The 16,064-nt window shown below is 35.9% G+C and overlaps 1 protein-coding gene across 6 annotated transcripts; it reads right to left on the reverse strand.

Moving 5' to 3' along the window:
- Positions 1–2,056: 2,056 nt before the first annotated feature.
- LOC143851425 (zinc ion binding protein) lies at positions 2,057–15,513 on the reverse strand. 6 transcript variants are annotated; one of them, XR_013236328.1, is made up of 11 exons: positions 15,383–15,513; positions 14,943–15,056; positions 12,162–12,280; positions 11,268–11,314; positions 11,088–11,188; positions 10,511–10,598; positions 8,794–8,902; positions 7,394–7,562; positions 3,786–3,822; positions 2,861–2,974; positions 2,057–2,770 (listed from the first exon to the last, which is right to left on the reverse strand). XR_013236328.1 is itself a non-coding variant. In XM_077360852.1 (11 exons), the coding sequence occupies exons 1-11, from the start codon at positions 15,485–15,487 to the stop codon at positions 2,678–2,680; spliced, it is 1,113 nt and encodes a 370-aa protein (XP_077216967.1). In that variant the 5' UTR covers positions 15,488–15,513; the 3' UTR covers positions 2,057–2,677. The 6 variants fall into 6 exon arrangements, 5 of the variants coding, with proteins under 5 accessions (XP_077216967.1, XP_077216966.1, XP_077216969.1 ...); XM_077360852.1 differs by having other exon boundaries at positions 3,751–3,822; positions 10,511–10,580; XM_077360851.1 differs by having other exon boundaries at positions 3,751–3,822.
- Positions 15,514–16,064: the final 551 nt, after the last annotated feature.

Consider the following 16,064-nt stretch of genomic DNA (forward strand, 5'->3'; position numbering starts at 1 on the left):
CTGAAGCATGAAAACAAATGGGCAAATTGCCTCGTCGGATATTTTCTGGGGAAAAAACCTTATTTTGTCTCCCTTCGATATGGTCTCACTCGCAAATGGAAACTTTTTAAAGGCTCCCTCTAAATGTTTACCATGGAACGTGGGTTCTTCCTCTTTAAATTTTCTTGTGTTGAAGATTGTTCTCGGGTTCCGGATGACTCTGGAAAAAGGCCCATTGCTGTTTTTTGGCATGATCTAAAATTACTTTGAGATATGGTTTTTTAGGCGGACAGGAATATTAGAGAGTAATATTATTTCGCTAATTATATTACCTGGGATTTGCTAAGCTCCATCGCAAAAGGCTTTTCGCGGCTGGTCTGTCGCAATTCAGACCACCCACCTCGAGCAATTCCCATATTACCTAGACTAGATGCTTCTCTTAACGGGATTGCCTTCATGATAAAAAAAAATTTCATTTCAAAAAGTTTAAACTATTCTAAACTTTTTTTTTTAAAGGTTAATGAAGTAAAATAGTGTAGTATTTGGGTAAAAAATTATAATTTTTTTTTATTGTGACTTTTATTACAATTGTAATTTGTAATAAATTATTTTTGAAAATGCCAGCACGAATGAATTTATTTGTAATTTTGAAACAAAAAAATAAATGAGAGAAACTATTTGTAATTTTGTAAAAGAATTATTGTTTATCGTGATCCAGTACCATGTGTCAGATGATCAGGCCACTACTCAATCAGATGATTCTAGACCATTGATCGAGTGTAACTAAAATAAAGCCGTTTAAGATATCTTTTAAGCTGTTAATTTTTGCATGCCTAAATCTTGAAATGAGATCCTTTGTTCAACGCCAAACGTGAACCCATTGGTTTGCCCTGTGATGGGCCTAGGGGTGCAACTTGGGTCAGATTGAAACACAACCTCAACCCGAAACTTCAAACCTTCAACCCTAACTCTAACCCGACTCTCAACCTGATGAAAGCTAACCTGACCCAACCCAAAAAATTAATATCTCAACCCGAACCCAACCTCATTCCCAATTCGGGTCGGGTTGAGTCAAGTTGACCGGTTATGGTGATATATTCCCCCTTAGCTTTTTAAGTTCTAAAACAACAAAACAGAAAAATAGTAAAAGAAAAGAAAAAAAATTTAAAAAAAATGTCAGGGTTTAACTTCCTGAACCAGACCCAAGTCAAACACAACCCGACATGTGAATTTTTCAAGTTGAACCCGACCCGAGTTGCACCCCTAGTACTGATGGCTCATCAGATCAATGGTCCTGACTCCAACCACTAAGCATGAATGCCACGTGTGGAAAGTTATGGTCATTTTCGTTCGTCAAGACGAAACCATCTTGATAGTAGATCTCAATATCTCATATATCATATTGAACAAGCGTACAAAAAAAATATAAAAGTACAAAAAGAGACTTTTATTGTATATCCAGTCAGACCCTAAGGCCACGTTTGGCTACCATAACCTTTTTTTTATTATTATTATGATAAATCAGTGTCCCCAAGTGGAGATGAATGGGAAATGGTTAAAAATCAAGAAACAGAAAACACAGGAAACCAGTGTCTCGAGTGATAATAAGTAGCTAAAAATCAGGAAACAAAACACTACTGAAAAAGAGGAACGATTATTCCTAATTTTTAGCCACTTCTCAGGCCCTCTCAAGTCTCCTCTGAAATTTATCATGAAAAAAAAATCCTGGCCGCCAGACATGTAGGATTACTAAAACCTGATTATGTGCCTAGAATTAGAACCTGAAACCTCATATTACCTCCCATTGGTAACTTTGTTCCTAATATGCTGCAGGAAATATGAATTGATAAAAAAAAAAAGAAGTCACACAATGTTGAAAGCTTGAGTATATAAACAGCAGGCTGACTCCATGTAAGTAGCTCTTGTGGCAACTGCAAGAATGGTACACGATAGATTCTAAAACATGGAGAGACTAGAAGAAACATTGTCCAAGTTGGAGTTCCTGAGGAATTTGAAAAAAAAAAAGTACTAGTTCAATGATCATCTAGAACTTCATATTCATGCAGACCACACGGCATTTTCTGTATAAGTTTGCAGCTGCCTTGATTTACTATCATAATAAAAAGATCATAAAAGAATTACAAAATTGGTCTGTGTGGCCTACCCTTAAGTTAAAATGATGCACCAACACTAATTTGATAGATATAAAACCTCAAACATATAAAAGCTGGAAGAGAAAGCATGAGTCTGACACAGGTGCATCAGTGAAGCCATAATTTACAACTACAACGGAGCGAGGCCCACTGAAATGTCCCATGATGTTTGAAATTTCTAACTGGAAAAGGCAGCCAACGATCTCCTTCTTGCCACTGCCAGTTAGAAGTATTGCATTTTTCTCAATAATTCACCACTAAATGGGTCAGTGTGTGCTTAGTTTGTCTTGCAAGGTGCTTGAGCTACAAAGGGAGATGCATTGCCTCTAAATATAGAGATAAAATAGAATATAGAGATAAAATAGAACCTCAAAGTTTGTTTAGTTGTCTCTTACTAGCCATGGAAAAAGTTTGCAAAGAAACCACTCCCTTGACCGCGCAAAATGGGTTGTGACTGGTTCACATTTCTCCAATTACACCCAAAATAAACCAGAAGTATTTTGTTGGCAACTCACTATTCTTCCAAACAGTTGTATGGACTTGAGTCAGATTCCAAAGAGAAAGCAATTGGAGTAACAAGGAATGTGCAAAGCACTATCTTCCACTGCCATCGGCTGTCTAAATGGATTTAATTGAATCTGCAAGATATTGCCACATATAGTGCCATCAATAACTCAAATTCAAGTTCCTTTCCGTAGCATAAAAAGTGGAGAAGCAAACAAACATACAGGAATCCCAAGTGGGTGTCCAGTTACAGTGCTTATGCAACGAGCAGCTAGATTTGCCGCTTCCTCACAGTAGTCAGAAAATATTGCTGGTACCTCAATCTCCTTTATGAGTTCCTGTAACAAAGCATGAACTAGTCAGATATGATATTCAGCTAACATGCAGTTTAGAGTTGTAAAGTGAAGGATAGAAATAAAATAAATTGAAATAAATTAGTTTCTAGCAACATGGAGACAGGAATGTCCCACAGCCAGTAATATAGTGCAGTATCAATGGAAAGCATGTGCAAGCAAGTGGAAATAGCTTAAAGAAACACTGAACCACTCTATTTAAATTTCCCATTAAATAGAAGAGCTTGTACTTCCCCGCACATTTTTTTATGAAAAACACAACTGCAAATGGTGATCATAGACATGCCTCATAAGAAACAAAAAGCAGGCATTGATGAATATTAAAAGCTTACAGAAGCATAAGTTCTGCTTGCACAGTAAGAAGAAAATCAGCCAATGAACAGATATTCCAACAACATTAATTTCTGCATTCGCAGAAGCTTAAGCTGTTGGAGAAGGCGTTATTTATTCTTTTATACTTCAGCACTCCCCCTCACGTGTGGCCCCTCTTTCTTTGGGTTGGCCTACAAGTGGCACATGTGGCCCCACTTTTGGGTTGACAATCGCATGTGGATTTTTTGACATCAAGGAGGTTTGAACGCAGGACCTTTGCTCTGATACCATGTCAAACTACCAGTTACTCCAAAAGCTTAAGCTGTTGGAGAAGGCATTATTTATTCTTTTATACTTCAACAACATCAATTCCATAGAAAAGCAAATTCAGCCTTTGATTCAAAATTCCATAGTTAGAATGTCAAGTTGGCAGGATAAAGAAGACATACAATGGTTGGTAACCAGCTAGAGTAAGCAGCAATACCAGCATTTGAAGCGACAATTAGGTGAGGAACGGAGTCCTGCTCAAAGAATAGAAATTATAAGAAGCTGGAGCTGGGAAAAATAGTGTACATTAGCCACATTAGAGAATCGAGAAAATCAAAGTTTAAATTAATATGCTCATTTGGCAAAATAAAATAAAAAACATATGCATTTCTCTTGCAGAAACTAGCTTTTCAACTAAACACATATAAAGACAATCTTTTTGACAAGTTGATACGATGACTCCGTATAACAAAGGAAAATACTAACAGGGCCATTATTTAATCTTTTATACTTTAACACCACGCCCACCGCCCCCCCCCCCCCCCCCCCACCCCCCCCTCACGTGTGGCTCCTCTTTTTTAGGGTTAGCCTACACATGGCAAATGTGGGTTTTTAATATCAAGGATTTTTTAACCCAGGACCTTTGCTCTGATACCATGTGAAGCAACCAATGACAACAAAAGAGATGGTTTTATTTAGTCTTTTATACTTTAACAATGAAGGTGCCAGGAAATTGTGATCAACAAAATAAATTTATTGTGCATCTGGATACATAAATATCAAATGGAAACATCAGGAAACAAACAAACAAACAAATAAGTAAAAATACAAATATAGATTGCATCAGATTTTTTGCTTCATACAGTAAAATGTTGAGAATGCAAAGTGCAAGTTCCTTCTGTCGTTACTTTTTAGATAAAATGTTGATAATGCAAAGTGCAAGTTCCTTCTGTCGTTACTTTTTAGATAAAACGGATATCAGAGATTTTGAAATGTGACATTCATTCTTGCACATTCGCTCCAATTTTGTGCAAAAGATCGAATGCTTTTTGTTTGTGACCCCAGCAGGCTCATAAGCTCCAATATTTTGGATGTATAGTACTATAGTCATCAGCAACTACTAAGAGAAATGATGTCTCACTACTTAAAATAATTTCCTTGAATTATATGTTATTTTATTACGAGTTGAAAGATTCTACTATGGCACGTAGTTTCAACATTTTACTTCTAAGAGGTGAATCCTCAAAACTAGAGTTTACCATGCATGGTGGTAAGATTGCACCTCCCAAACCTATAGACCGTTTCCATACCAAATAATAGGCGCACATGCATACACACTTATATAACGTGTGTATGTGTGCGTCAGTATACACACACAATATAATATTGTGCCCATATATATATATATATATATATATATATATATATATATATATATATATATATATATATATATATATATATATGAGAAAACGGTTCCTACACACATGTGTAGATAAGTTATCTACACACTAGCTTAAAATACAGTGGGGGCCACATTATTTGGGTGATCCAAACCATTCATTTTTAAGGCCCTCACATAGATAGGGTGTCCACAAAAAATCAGATCCATAGGATCATCCTAACCATTCGAACTGTGGAGGCAAAAAAATGGACTAATTTGTGAAGGTTTAAAGACATCCATTTTACCTCCACAAATCGTAGGGTTGGGATGATCCTATGGATCTGATTTTTTATAGACACCCTATCTATGTGAGGGTCTTTAAAATGGATGGCTTGGATCACCCAAACAATGTGGGCCCCCACTGTATTTTAAGCTAGTGTGTAGAGAACTCTCTACACATGTGTATGAACCGTTTTATATGTATATATATATATATATATATATATATATATATATGTTAGAGTGTCCCTTTTTCTCTGAGATTCTCCGTCATTTCCCCAAGCTTTTCCCCTCGTTCTCTCCTCTTTCTTCTACCCATCTTGGCTTTAATTTATATCCTTATATTGTTCTATTTCATTAATGAAAGTTGTGTGGTTATGACTTATTGATTAATATAGAGGCCAATTCCACAACTTAAAAGGAGTGACTTCTTATCTCCCAAGAAGTCTTCTTTCTTCCCTTTCTCTCTCTTCTTCACTTCATGTTATCATAGTCAGCATGATTTACATCGAAACTATAGACTGAATGCCAAATCTCATATTCGCTGATGCCATCCTCCTTTCCCTTCTTTCTTTTTTTATTTCAAGGAGATTTCCTTGGCGATCGTATAATTGTACAGCTGACATCATCAGTCATACATTTATTCTAGCCATTCGTTGCTCTCTCTTCATCCTTCTCCACTGATTTGAGGGTCGAGATCCGCACCGTGGGAATTCTTTGAAAGGTGATTAGTAGTTTTCTCCAAGAGATTTTGTAAATACAGGGGTTTTCATTTGAAAATCAAGAGTTGATATCATATTATCATGTTGTGATCGGAGATTGTGGTATCTGTCCGGGAATACTTAGATCTGTCCCGGAACAAAAAAAACTAACTTGATACAGATCAAATAAGTAGAAAAGAAGGTAAAAGGATGCTTCTACCTCATTTTTGTAAGGATTCTTACATTTTCAGTGATTGTGGGCAAGGTTTTAAATTTCAGCCGAAATTCGAAATTTCGGATTTTGGTGAGGACCGAAACCGAATCGTTCCGAAGCCGAAATTGCCGAAATTGCCGAAATTTACCAAATTTCGGTCGAAATTTCCGAAATCTCGGCAAAATTTTTGATAAAATATTATTTTTTTTATTCCTTTAGGCTCTGTTCACTTGTTTTCTAGCTACAGGAAAAGAAAAGAAAGGAAAAGAATCTGACGTGGAACACTAGAAAAGAAAGGAAAAGAAACTGTGAGAAAATTCCTTTTGTGAGAAAATTCCGTTGTTCACTTGGCCGAGAAAGGAAAAGAAAGTATGTAGGCAAAGTGGTTTTCTCAGGAAAGTGATTTTCCCATCCTTTTGGTGAGAAAATTTAGAGGGAAAGTGCAAGAAAGTTGGTTTTCCACGTCATTATTTATATTTTCCACCTGTGTAATTCCGCTTTCCCGAGAAAACAAGTGAACGGTGGAAAATGTCAAATCATGTCCAATCACAGGAAAATTTGGCTTACTTTCTTCTCCTTTCCTTTCTCAAGAAGGCAAGTGAACAGAGCCTTACAGAATGTCAGCTGAATTACCAAAATTTTGGTAATTTTGGCCCAAAAAAACAACATTTCGAGCGCCTTACCGAATTTCAGCCAAAATTTCGGCTAAAATTTCGGTTTCAGTGAGGACCGAAATTACTCCCGGAAACCGAAATTTAAAACCTTGATTATGGGTTTGTAAACCCTTGGATTGTCAATCCTATGGTCCCTCAAGAACAAGCCCCACTGCACACAGAAAGAAGATGCATATGGTACATGGTGCATCAATAAAGATTGGAGTTAGTATTAACCTTAAATATGAAAAAACCCTTGTAGGAAATGTCTGACACACCTTAAATATGAAAAAAACCCTTGTAGGAAATGTCTGACACACACACACACACACACACACACATATATCCATCCTATGTAAATGATGCAGTCTGTCATGATGATGGATTCATATGAATAAATAAATTCTTATATGTACACATAAACCCTATGTAACTGAATTTCTGGATTTTTCTTTAATGTGCTTTCTCTGATGGATTTATGATTTTTCTTTCTGGAAGAAGCTTTCACGATTAATTCATGAATTTCATGAAAAATATGTAAATTACTATATCAGAAAAAGAAAAGATGAGATGTGAACATTAAAAAGAGAGAACCTTTACTATATCTCTATACCGGTCATGGTAAAAGCCTTTCCAGAGCTGCAGAGTTACAGCAGAGTTTCCTCCATTGGATACCCCACCATTTTTCTCACTGGAAGATTTGCAAGCGCAACCCATATCAACACAACGGGCATAACTGTAGAGTTTGATCCTCTCACCCTCCCTACTTGTCCAGATGGAGTAAAGGATACAGTCAATAACCATTTTATTCACAGCATTATATTGTCAGTAAGAAGCAAGCAAGAAGAATAACAACATTTTATTATTGGTTGGCCCTGAATTCCATGCAAAAGATAAATACATCATATGCCCCGTAAAGAATAACAACATTTTATTATTGGTTGGCCCTGAATTCCATGCAAAAGATAAATACATTATATGGCCCGTAAGGATAAATACATTATATGGTCAGTACTAAGCAGCAGGAAAGAAATAGACGAATAACGACATTTTATTATTGGTTGGCATGAATTCCATGTAAAAGATAAATATGGTCAGTAATTATCATGCAAACAAATCAAAGAACACTGCTTTAATATTAATAGCCACAAGAAATGGGGAAAAAGATATTTTATTTTATACTAAACTTTGTCCCATACTGTGATATATAGACTAAATACGTACTACATGCAGTCATGTGAGCCCTCGAATAAGTTTGAGGGATCATACTGTCACCATCAGACATTACAAGAGTTAGGTGGAAGTTAGTTATTACCTTTTCCCCGGTGACAGCTACATTATTTTCATTGAATTTCCACAATTTGCTTTTAACTCGATAAGGATTAAATGCACTTATGTCAAAACTATTTTTTCAAACAGATAATTCATTAAAAAGAACAAAATGGATGCAACATGAAGCAGGCTACATGTGCCATAATAGCAAAAAGAAAAAAAAAATCAAGAAAAACAGAAAGGGTTTCAAATCAAGCACTTAGTTCCACACTAATGGAATCTCATTAAATTTCAAAATAATATCTTTCATCTCTCTTAAATATCTTATAGAGGGCTGAGGAGGCTTAGAGGTCAGAGATAGTCACCCCAACCCAACTTTAAGGACCACAGCATTGTCAACATGGATGACTTTGCTGTTTCTGTTGAAATTAAGCTAAGCTTAGGCCCATTGTCAAAGTGAGTGAGCCAAATATAAGGGATCTCTAAAGCAGTAAGTAATCCTTACAGATTGCAAAAAAGACAAACTCTATGCATCATATATTGGATAGTTAAGCATAGAATACAAAGTTCTGTTTTATAAAAGTAATAGGAAAAGCAGTTATATAAGAGCAACAAATAAAGCGCTGATACCTTCACGCCATACAAAATAAACAAAAGATCATAGCATCACATGATTAAAAACATATTCTCTAACCAATATGAAGTGGAATCCTAAAACCAACCTAAATTGTGGAACTGCCGGTCCAACAAGTTCTATATGCACCTGAAGATTGGGAAAAAGTGCATGTAACTCCCCAAAGACTGCAAGTTGAAGAAGCTCTTTATCGGGTCCTAATATAAGGTTCATGAAGAAAAAGACATGTAAATCAGTGAAACAAGAGTAATATGAATTAAAATATCAACAGCCATTAAAAAAATGAATTAAAATATCAACAAAACAATGAATTTAGCTTTTATAGATAATGCTAAAATAGTAGTAGTACTAGTGACAATTTTCTTGAATATGGAAACTAACCAACATTCCTATCACTGACAGCAATTACAAGCAGACTGAATTTATACCCATTAAAAGGGAACAGACATGTTATTATAAATAAGAGAGTTGTGTGAAATTAGTTAAGAGTACTTTTTCCAGATTGTGCTTGCACATCATAAATGAGCCCCACTATAAATTAGCCACACACTGCACATCGATTGTGCACATTCTGTTCACACATCTAGCATGCCTCTTGTCTAGAGTCCATATACATATTTCAAAATACTACACGATTTCATCATCATAGTTACGGATGCAAGTGAAAGTAAACACGTTATATGTACAAGTTTATAAATAACTACAAAATAGCATGCATTACATTATCCATTGTACAATGGTAAATTGAAAATAACTAATGATTATACATTAAAAATTCAATGCATTGTAGGTGCTCAACTTGATTACTGTACAATATTATGGATAGTACGTGGTGCACAATATGTTCAAAACCATATTCCTGAAGGAAAGAGTTATCATAGACCAAAGTTGTATTTGGATTTATATATATATATATATATATATATATATATATATATATATATATATATATATATTGAGGAAATGAAGTATGTGCAGCTGCACAGATAAGCTATCTGTGCATGGCCCACAAAGCATAGTGGGGGCCACATTTTTGGGGGGATCCAAAGCATTCATTCGGAAGGCCCTTCCATGGATTGGGTGTGTACCAAAAATCAGGCCTATAGGATCATCCTAACCCAATCAAGGTTGAAGGGGAAAATGGACAGACACTGTTTCTGCCCATTTTTTCCCTCCACAAATGGTAGGGTTAGGATGATCCTAAAGGGCTGATTTTTGGTACACACCCTATCCATGGAAGGGCCTTCCAAATGAATGCTTTGGATCCCCCCAAAAATGTGGCCCCCACTATGGTTTGTGCAGCCATGCACAGATAGCTTATTTGTGCAGCTGCACATACGTCATTTCCTCTCTTTTTTTAATAGTATTTGGATTTATATTATATTTCCAAAAAAGGTTAAAAATAAAAAATAGCAAATAACAATGAAAGGTAAAGAGACTCTTTTTTGTTGATGACCAGCTGGGATTGAACCAATGATATGGAAATACCATCCATACACCCTAACTGCTAGGGCACAAGGCACAACCCATAGAAGGTAGTAGGTTTTTTATCAACAACCTGACATAACGGCATAATCCATATACTAGAAAGTTTTTAATCAACAAACTACGGCATAAGCCATAAACTAGAAGGTTTTTAATAAACTACCTGCCACTAAAACATTAAGGTAATAAAAAAACAAACAGTTTAAGTCACTTAACAAAAACAAGAATAAGTATTCAACTGAATAACAAATTTATGAAAAGAAATTGAACCTCACACGGTAAGGATGAAGAAGTCAACAGGAACATGAACCAAGATATACCTAAATAGTGTATGTGCAATTTGTTGCCAATTTCAGAAATTGATCTCCTCAGAGAAGCAAGTTGAATGCCCTGATATATGGTGAGTGGCTGTAATGAAAAAAAATAACAAATTTTTGTAGCTACTATGTCAGATTTGTAGAACCTAATGTTCAATGGGAACACAATAAATGAAGCAAATGAAGTGGAGATTTTTGCAGCCCATATAAAACATAGAGATCAAGCTCCCTTTTTAGATGCCAATGGTAGCAGAATTGCGTAAACCTTCTCCAAAATGAAAAGAATGATAGTCAGGATAGTACAGCCAGAGTGGAATCTTGCTGCCACTGATTAGTTATCTGATAATAAGGAGTTGAGATGGAAATGTAAATGTTTGAACTGTGATCCATTAGCTTTGTCTTGCACTTGAGTCTTCCATTTTGGTGAATGCGCTATTGCCAATCATCAAAATAAGCAAACAAACACCATCTAAACTTTTCTAAGATGAATCCAAGTGTTTTGTGGCTGATAATTAACAGGCTACTGTTGCTATATGTAAAGAGTCGGTAAATTTCTATGGGCTAATATTGAAAAGCATACCCAGTGAAGAAGCAAAGCAACAGGTGAATGGAGCGGAAGGCATCTCCATAGATAGTAGTCCTTCCAACTACTCAAACACATTGATATTGGATTGATTGGATCTGCATGCAATTTGGGAATAATTAATTAAAACAACAACTTTTACCAATTGCAAAATAGGAAACGAAACAAGAAGTATACCAGCACATGGGCATAAGGCACTCGGTAGATTCCAATCATTATTCGCCCTGCAAATAAGAAAATATTGAATAAAAGAAAAGATTAAATCAAAGGGGCTTCCACCTTCTGTTATCCATAGCAAAAAAGGAAAAGAAACAAGAAATATACCAATATATGGACATAAGGAACTAGGTAAATCCAATCATCATTCTAGAAGCATGTGAAGTATGAACCACTCGATGCAATAGCCATCTTGAATCTATTTGATTTCTTCACATTGCCATAGCCTTGACAGTTGTCTAACTAGTTGTATTTATCTAACGAAGATATGGGTGGAAGAGTAGAGGTCGCAAACCCGTTCTCCTTTTATTACAAACTTTTTTGGACAGTACTGTTTTAATTTATGATCATCTCATGCATGACATAAAAAAAACTAAAAAAAAAAAGGTAGCATATAGTCATCATTAATAATTTGAAATTTACATAGAATTAATAATCACAGATAGATGATAACATCTGAGTGAAGTACATGAACACCAGATGAAATCCCAAACCCCTATTAGCGACCTGTATGATGTCTTTGTTTCTTCTAGTGAGCATCCTTCAGTCTTATACTAGAAATTATATAACTCACTAGTCACTAACGTGCATAAAGCTGAGCATTTATTGTTCCGTACAAACATGCTACAATCATGCACCATGCAAGCAAAGAGATCAGAAGAAACCATGAATCATCATCAGAAGCTACTAGCATCACACAACCCCATTCATATTTCCAGCCATATTCGATAAGCCCCTTATACTAGAAAGCATAAACTCACTACCCTACACAAGGATAAGCACCTAAGGTACTATGTCGATTCATACAAACATACTATAGTCATGCACCATGCAAGCAAAGAGATAAGAAGAAACCATGAATCATCAGAAGAAGCAACTGGTGTCACACAACTGCATTCAGATTTCCACATTCCTTTTTGATGAAGGCCCATTTCCATCAAGAAGGAACATCGTGTCACCTGATTTGCGCACACCTACAAAGACACCAAAAGAACAAGATCAGAAATCAAAATGATACATAAAAAATCAATATAAAATCAAGAATGCCAATACAATGTCACATGTGAAAATAAGGACCCTTGTATGACCCTAATTACCTTGGAATCAATGGAATGACAAAATATAGGTGAAAAGTATTTCAGACTTCAGATCAAAGTAAAGGTAGATAGACACCAATAGGAAAAGGGCCTCTTACACGAAATAACACAATAATGCGACCAACCCAAAAGATTTCCATATAAAGCAACATTAAAAAGGAGACTAATAGGGGATTGGTCTGCAGCTCAACGGTTCAGGCTTTGTTTCTCAACCTTGAGGTTGAACGTTCAATCCCAGCTTACCTACCCAAATAAAAATTGACTTACTGCTCAGGCCTTAAAACCTTAGACTGCAATATGGGCAAGGGTGGAAATTGGGTCGAGTCTAGTTGAGATTTTTCTGCAAAACTAACTGGATTTGACCCAAAACTCTCTCTCTTTTTTATGAAGAAATTAACAACTTTCATAAAACAAAAACAGAAAGATTACAGCTACATGTTATCAGGTAGGTTGACAAATGTATAATACAGATCTACTACACTGCTCTTGTCATGCTCATCTGGCATTTCATCTGCACCTCTCGGGATGTGTGTGACCACGATGTTCCTTTCCTTACACCCGTCCACAATTTCATCAATGTGGCCAATCTCCATGGGCCCTGACTGTCCTTTCTTGGACATGCAACAACGTTTGTTGAATCACCTTCAAGTGCAAGTCCACCTGTGTGACTTTTCTGAAAAATTTCTGAGCCCCATAAGCAGTGCACGAACCTCAGCATCATTAGTCAGCCCTCTCAATAGGCCCCGAGAATGAAAGAATTACATCTCTTGACATAACTCCAATACCTATTGGACCTGAGTTTCCTTTAGAACATCAATTGAAGTTTGACTTCGTGTAACCAACAGGGGTGGATTGCATCTCGCATATCTCTTTTTCCTCAGGACGTTGCAGCCAATGAAATTCTTCCAATCTTATGAGGTCCATCACAGACATACCCTAAAAATTGTTGTTGTATCAAGCCAAGTCGATCATCATCAGTTTAATCTTTATTAACAGGTAGGACTCCTGCTTTCTTTTCTCCTCAAAGATTCTTCTTCTTCTGTTGTTCCGTATGGTCCAAATCACAGCAAAAGGGATGGCATTCCATAGAACTTTTCCAAAAAGTGTCCAGATCTTTCATGAACAATCCCTCAAACATATCTTTTAGGTTTCTTGGAGACACCCCTAGACCATTTCAGAACCTTGCTCCATATTCGCCTTGCAGTGGATGAAAATGTCGTTAACGGTCTCCTCATCATGCTGGCAGGCATCTGATTACCAGGTAAAAGCTTAAGCTGGTTGACTTGAAGCCCAATACAACAGAGGAAGAAATCCTAATGGATTGGTTTCAACTGCTGTTCTTCAGCAGCTTCTAACAGGAACATTCTCTAATGATTCAGCTACTCTCTCTAGTTTATCTCCATATAATGGTCGATGCACTATTATTACATGCAATCTCTCTTCTCATTTTTTACGATAAATTATAACTTTTACATTCCCGTGGTTCTAGAATCCATTCAATTGCCAATGTTTTTCTAGTTCCTCAAGTTACAAGGAATCTACTATTAGTTTCTCAAACAGCACATTACTTGCAGTGTGCTTTTATTCATACTCCAGATCGTGTTAACATGCAGGATCTTCAGACATATGTGTGCGTGTGTGTCTCTTTAATTTGTATGCACCAAATTACAACTTGTTTAGTGGAGACATCATCTACATATATTCGATCTGTGACTTTGATAGTTTGACACCATAGGCTAGGGGAATGGTTGCTTCGATGCCCTGAATAAATTTGTTTAGAAAGATAATCATGTTTCCTTTTGGTTGTCAATTGGGAAGATACATCAATTCACCTTCTAACAATTCAGTAATATCCAGTGCATTCTCTTCACAGTTGATTCAGTCAGATGTTAAGGTCACATGGCCTGTAAATTCTTTAACTATATCACGCTAGCATAATTTGTTTGGATGAGTTAGTAGATTTATTTTCTCCAGCACCAGTCAAAGTTTTTGCTATCTTCCAAAACATTCACCCTTTAGTTGAAATTAGTTTGATGGGTCAATCTGTATCAACTGAATTTGATGAGTTCTTGAGCCTTAATCACATTTTTACGAAGTAAACATGATGTGTATCTTAGGCCCTGTTTGGATTCCAGGAATTTTATGGAAAGGAAAATATTTCTAAAATTTCCTACTTTTTTTACACATGACAAGAGATAACTTGAACCAGTCCTATTCAATTTTGACTTGGAGAGACCTTCAATTTATGATTATTATATCCCTCCAAATTAACCAAAGTCATATAATTTCCCCCTAAATCATAGAAAGAAAAAAAAAACATCAGGAAATTTGTTTTCCATCAGAAAGGTTTTTCTTGCAATCCAAACAGGGCCTTATTGTACAGTGTATATTGCTGGGTAAACTTGTTAAAGTGTCATTTAAATAAGTGGTTAACGAAGCAGTAGGATTAGAAATAAGAGATTTCATAAACAAATTGGCAATAAAATACATATAAAAAGGGGGTTTAGTGAATGAATCTGAACAATAGAATATAAATTACCTGGAAAGTAGTTTCCACAGAGAATGAAAATGGGAAATCATGGAGGAGATGTGAGCGTTGCATTTGCTGTTCGAGTCTTCCACACTCATCTTTATGATCATTCCAATGTTGAATCTGTAAGCATATAAAACAGCATTTAGAAGAGAATTTCTTCAAGGTACTGCAAGATTACAACAAATATTCAAGCAGTAAAAAAAAAAGTCCCCTAAAGAGAGAGATTATGAATGGGTTTTGGATAAAAAGGAACCTGGTGAAAGATTACAACAAATATTCAAGCAGTAAAAAAAAAGCTCTCTAAAGAGAGAGATTATGAATGGGTTTTGGATAAAAAGGAACCTTCAAGGAACTGAAAGATTACAACAAATATTCAAGCAGTCAAAAAAAAAAAAAAGTAGCCTAAAAAGAGAGAGATTACGACTGGGTTTTGGATAAAAAGGAACCTGGTGAGAAACAGAACAGTAAGAGGCAACTCCACATAGACCACAGCGTCTTGTGGGTGGTCCAGAGCAGGGTGTTGTTCCACTTCCCCTTGCAGCACAATCCATCTCTCTGTCTGTTTCTCTAGTAGGGCTACTACTGCATGGATATAGGGAAATATTTTCCATGGAAAATTGAATTTTTCAGTGTTTGGTTTGTTCATTTTCCATGGAAGTTTTTGTCCAAAAATAAAGAATTTTCCTTGTTTTCAAGAAAATTACAAATCAGCTAACCATTTAATATTTTATTCACCCTGAAAAAATTACAAACATAATAAAGAATTTTTTTTTCTTCCAAAAATAAAGAATTTTCCTTGTTTTCAAGGAAATTACAAATCAGCTAGCCTTGGAATATTTATTCTTAGTGAAAAATTTACAGAGTAGATGACTTCTTTTGTTAATCCATCTCTCTCTCTCTCTCTCTCTCTCTCTCTCACTGGCTGTGCTTGGATGTAGAGAAATATTTTTCATGGAAAATAAATTTTCCAGTGTTTGTTTTCTCATTTTCCATGGAATTTTTTCCCAAAATAAAGGTCTTTCCTACTTTTCAAGGGAATTACAAATCTGCTGACCTTGGAATATGTATTGGGAAGTGATATAGCTGCCCCTTTTCTTTACATGGGATCGCCAACTCGAGTGTACAATG

The sequence above is a fragment of the Tasmannia lanceolata genome, unplaced genomic scaffold, assembly GCF_043159265.1.
Source record: "Tasmannia lanceolata isolate RefF3 unplaced genomic scaffold, GAP_Taslan_0.1 ptg000018l, whole genome shotgun sequence".
In the NCBI taxonomy this organism is placed as follows: domain Eukaryota; kingdom Viridiplantae; phylum Streptophyta; class Magnoliopsida; order Canellales; family Winteraceae; genus Tasmannia; species Tasmannia lanceolata.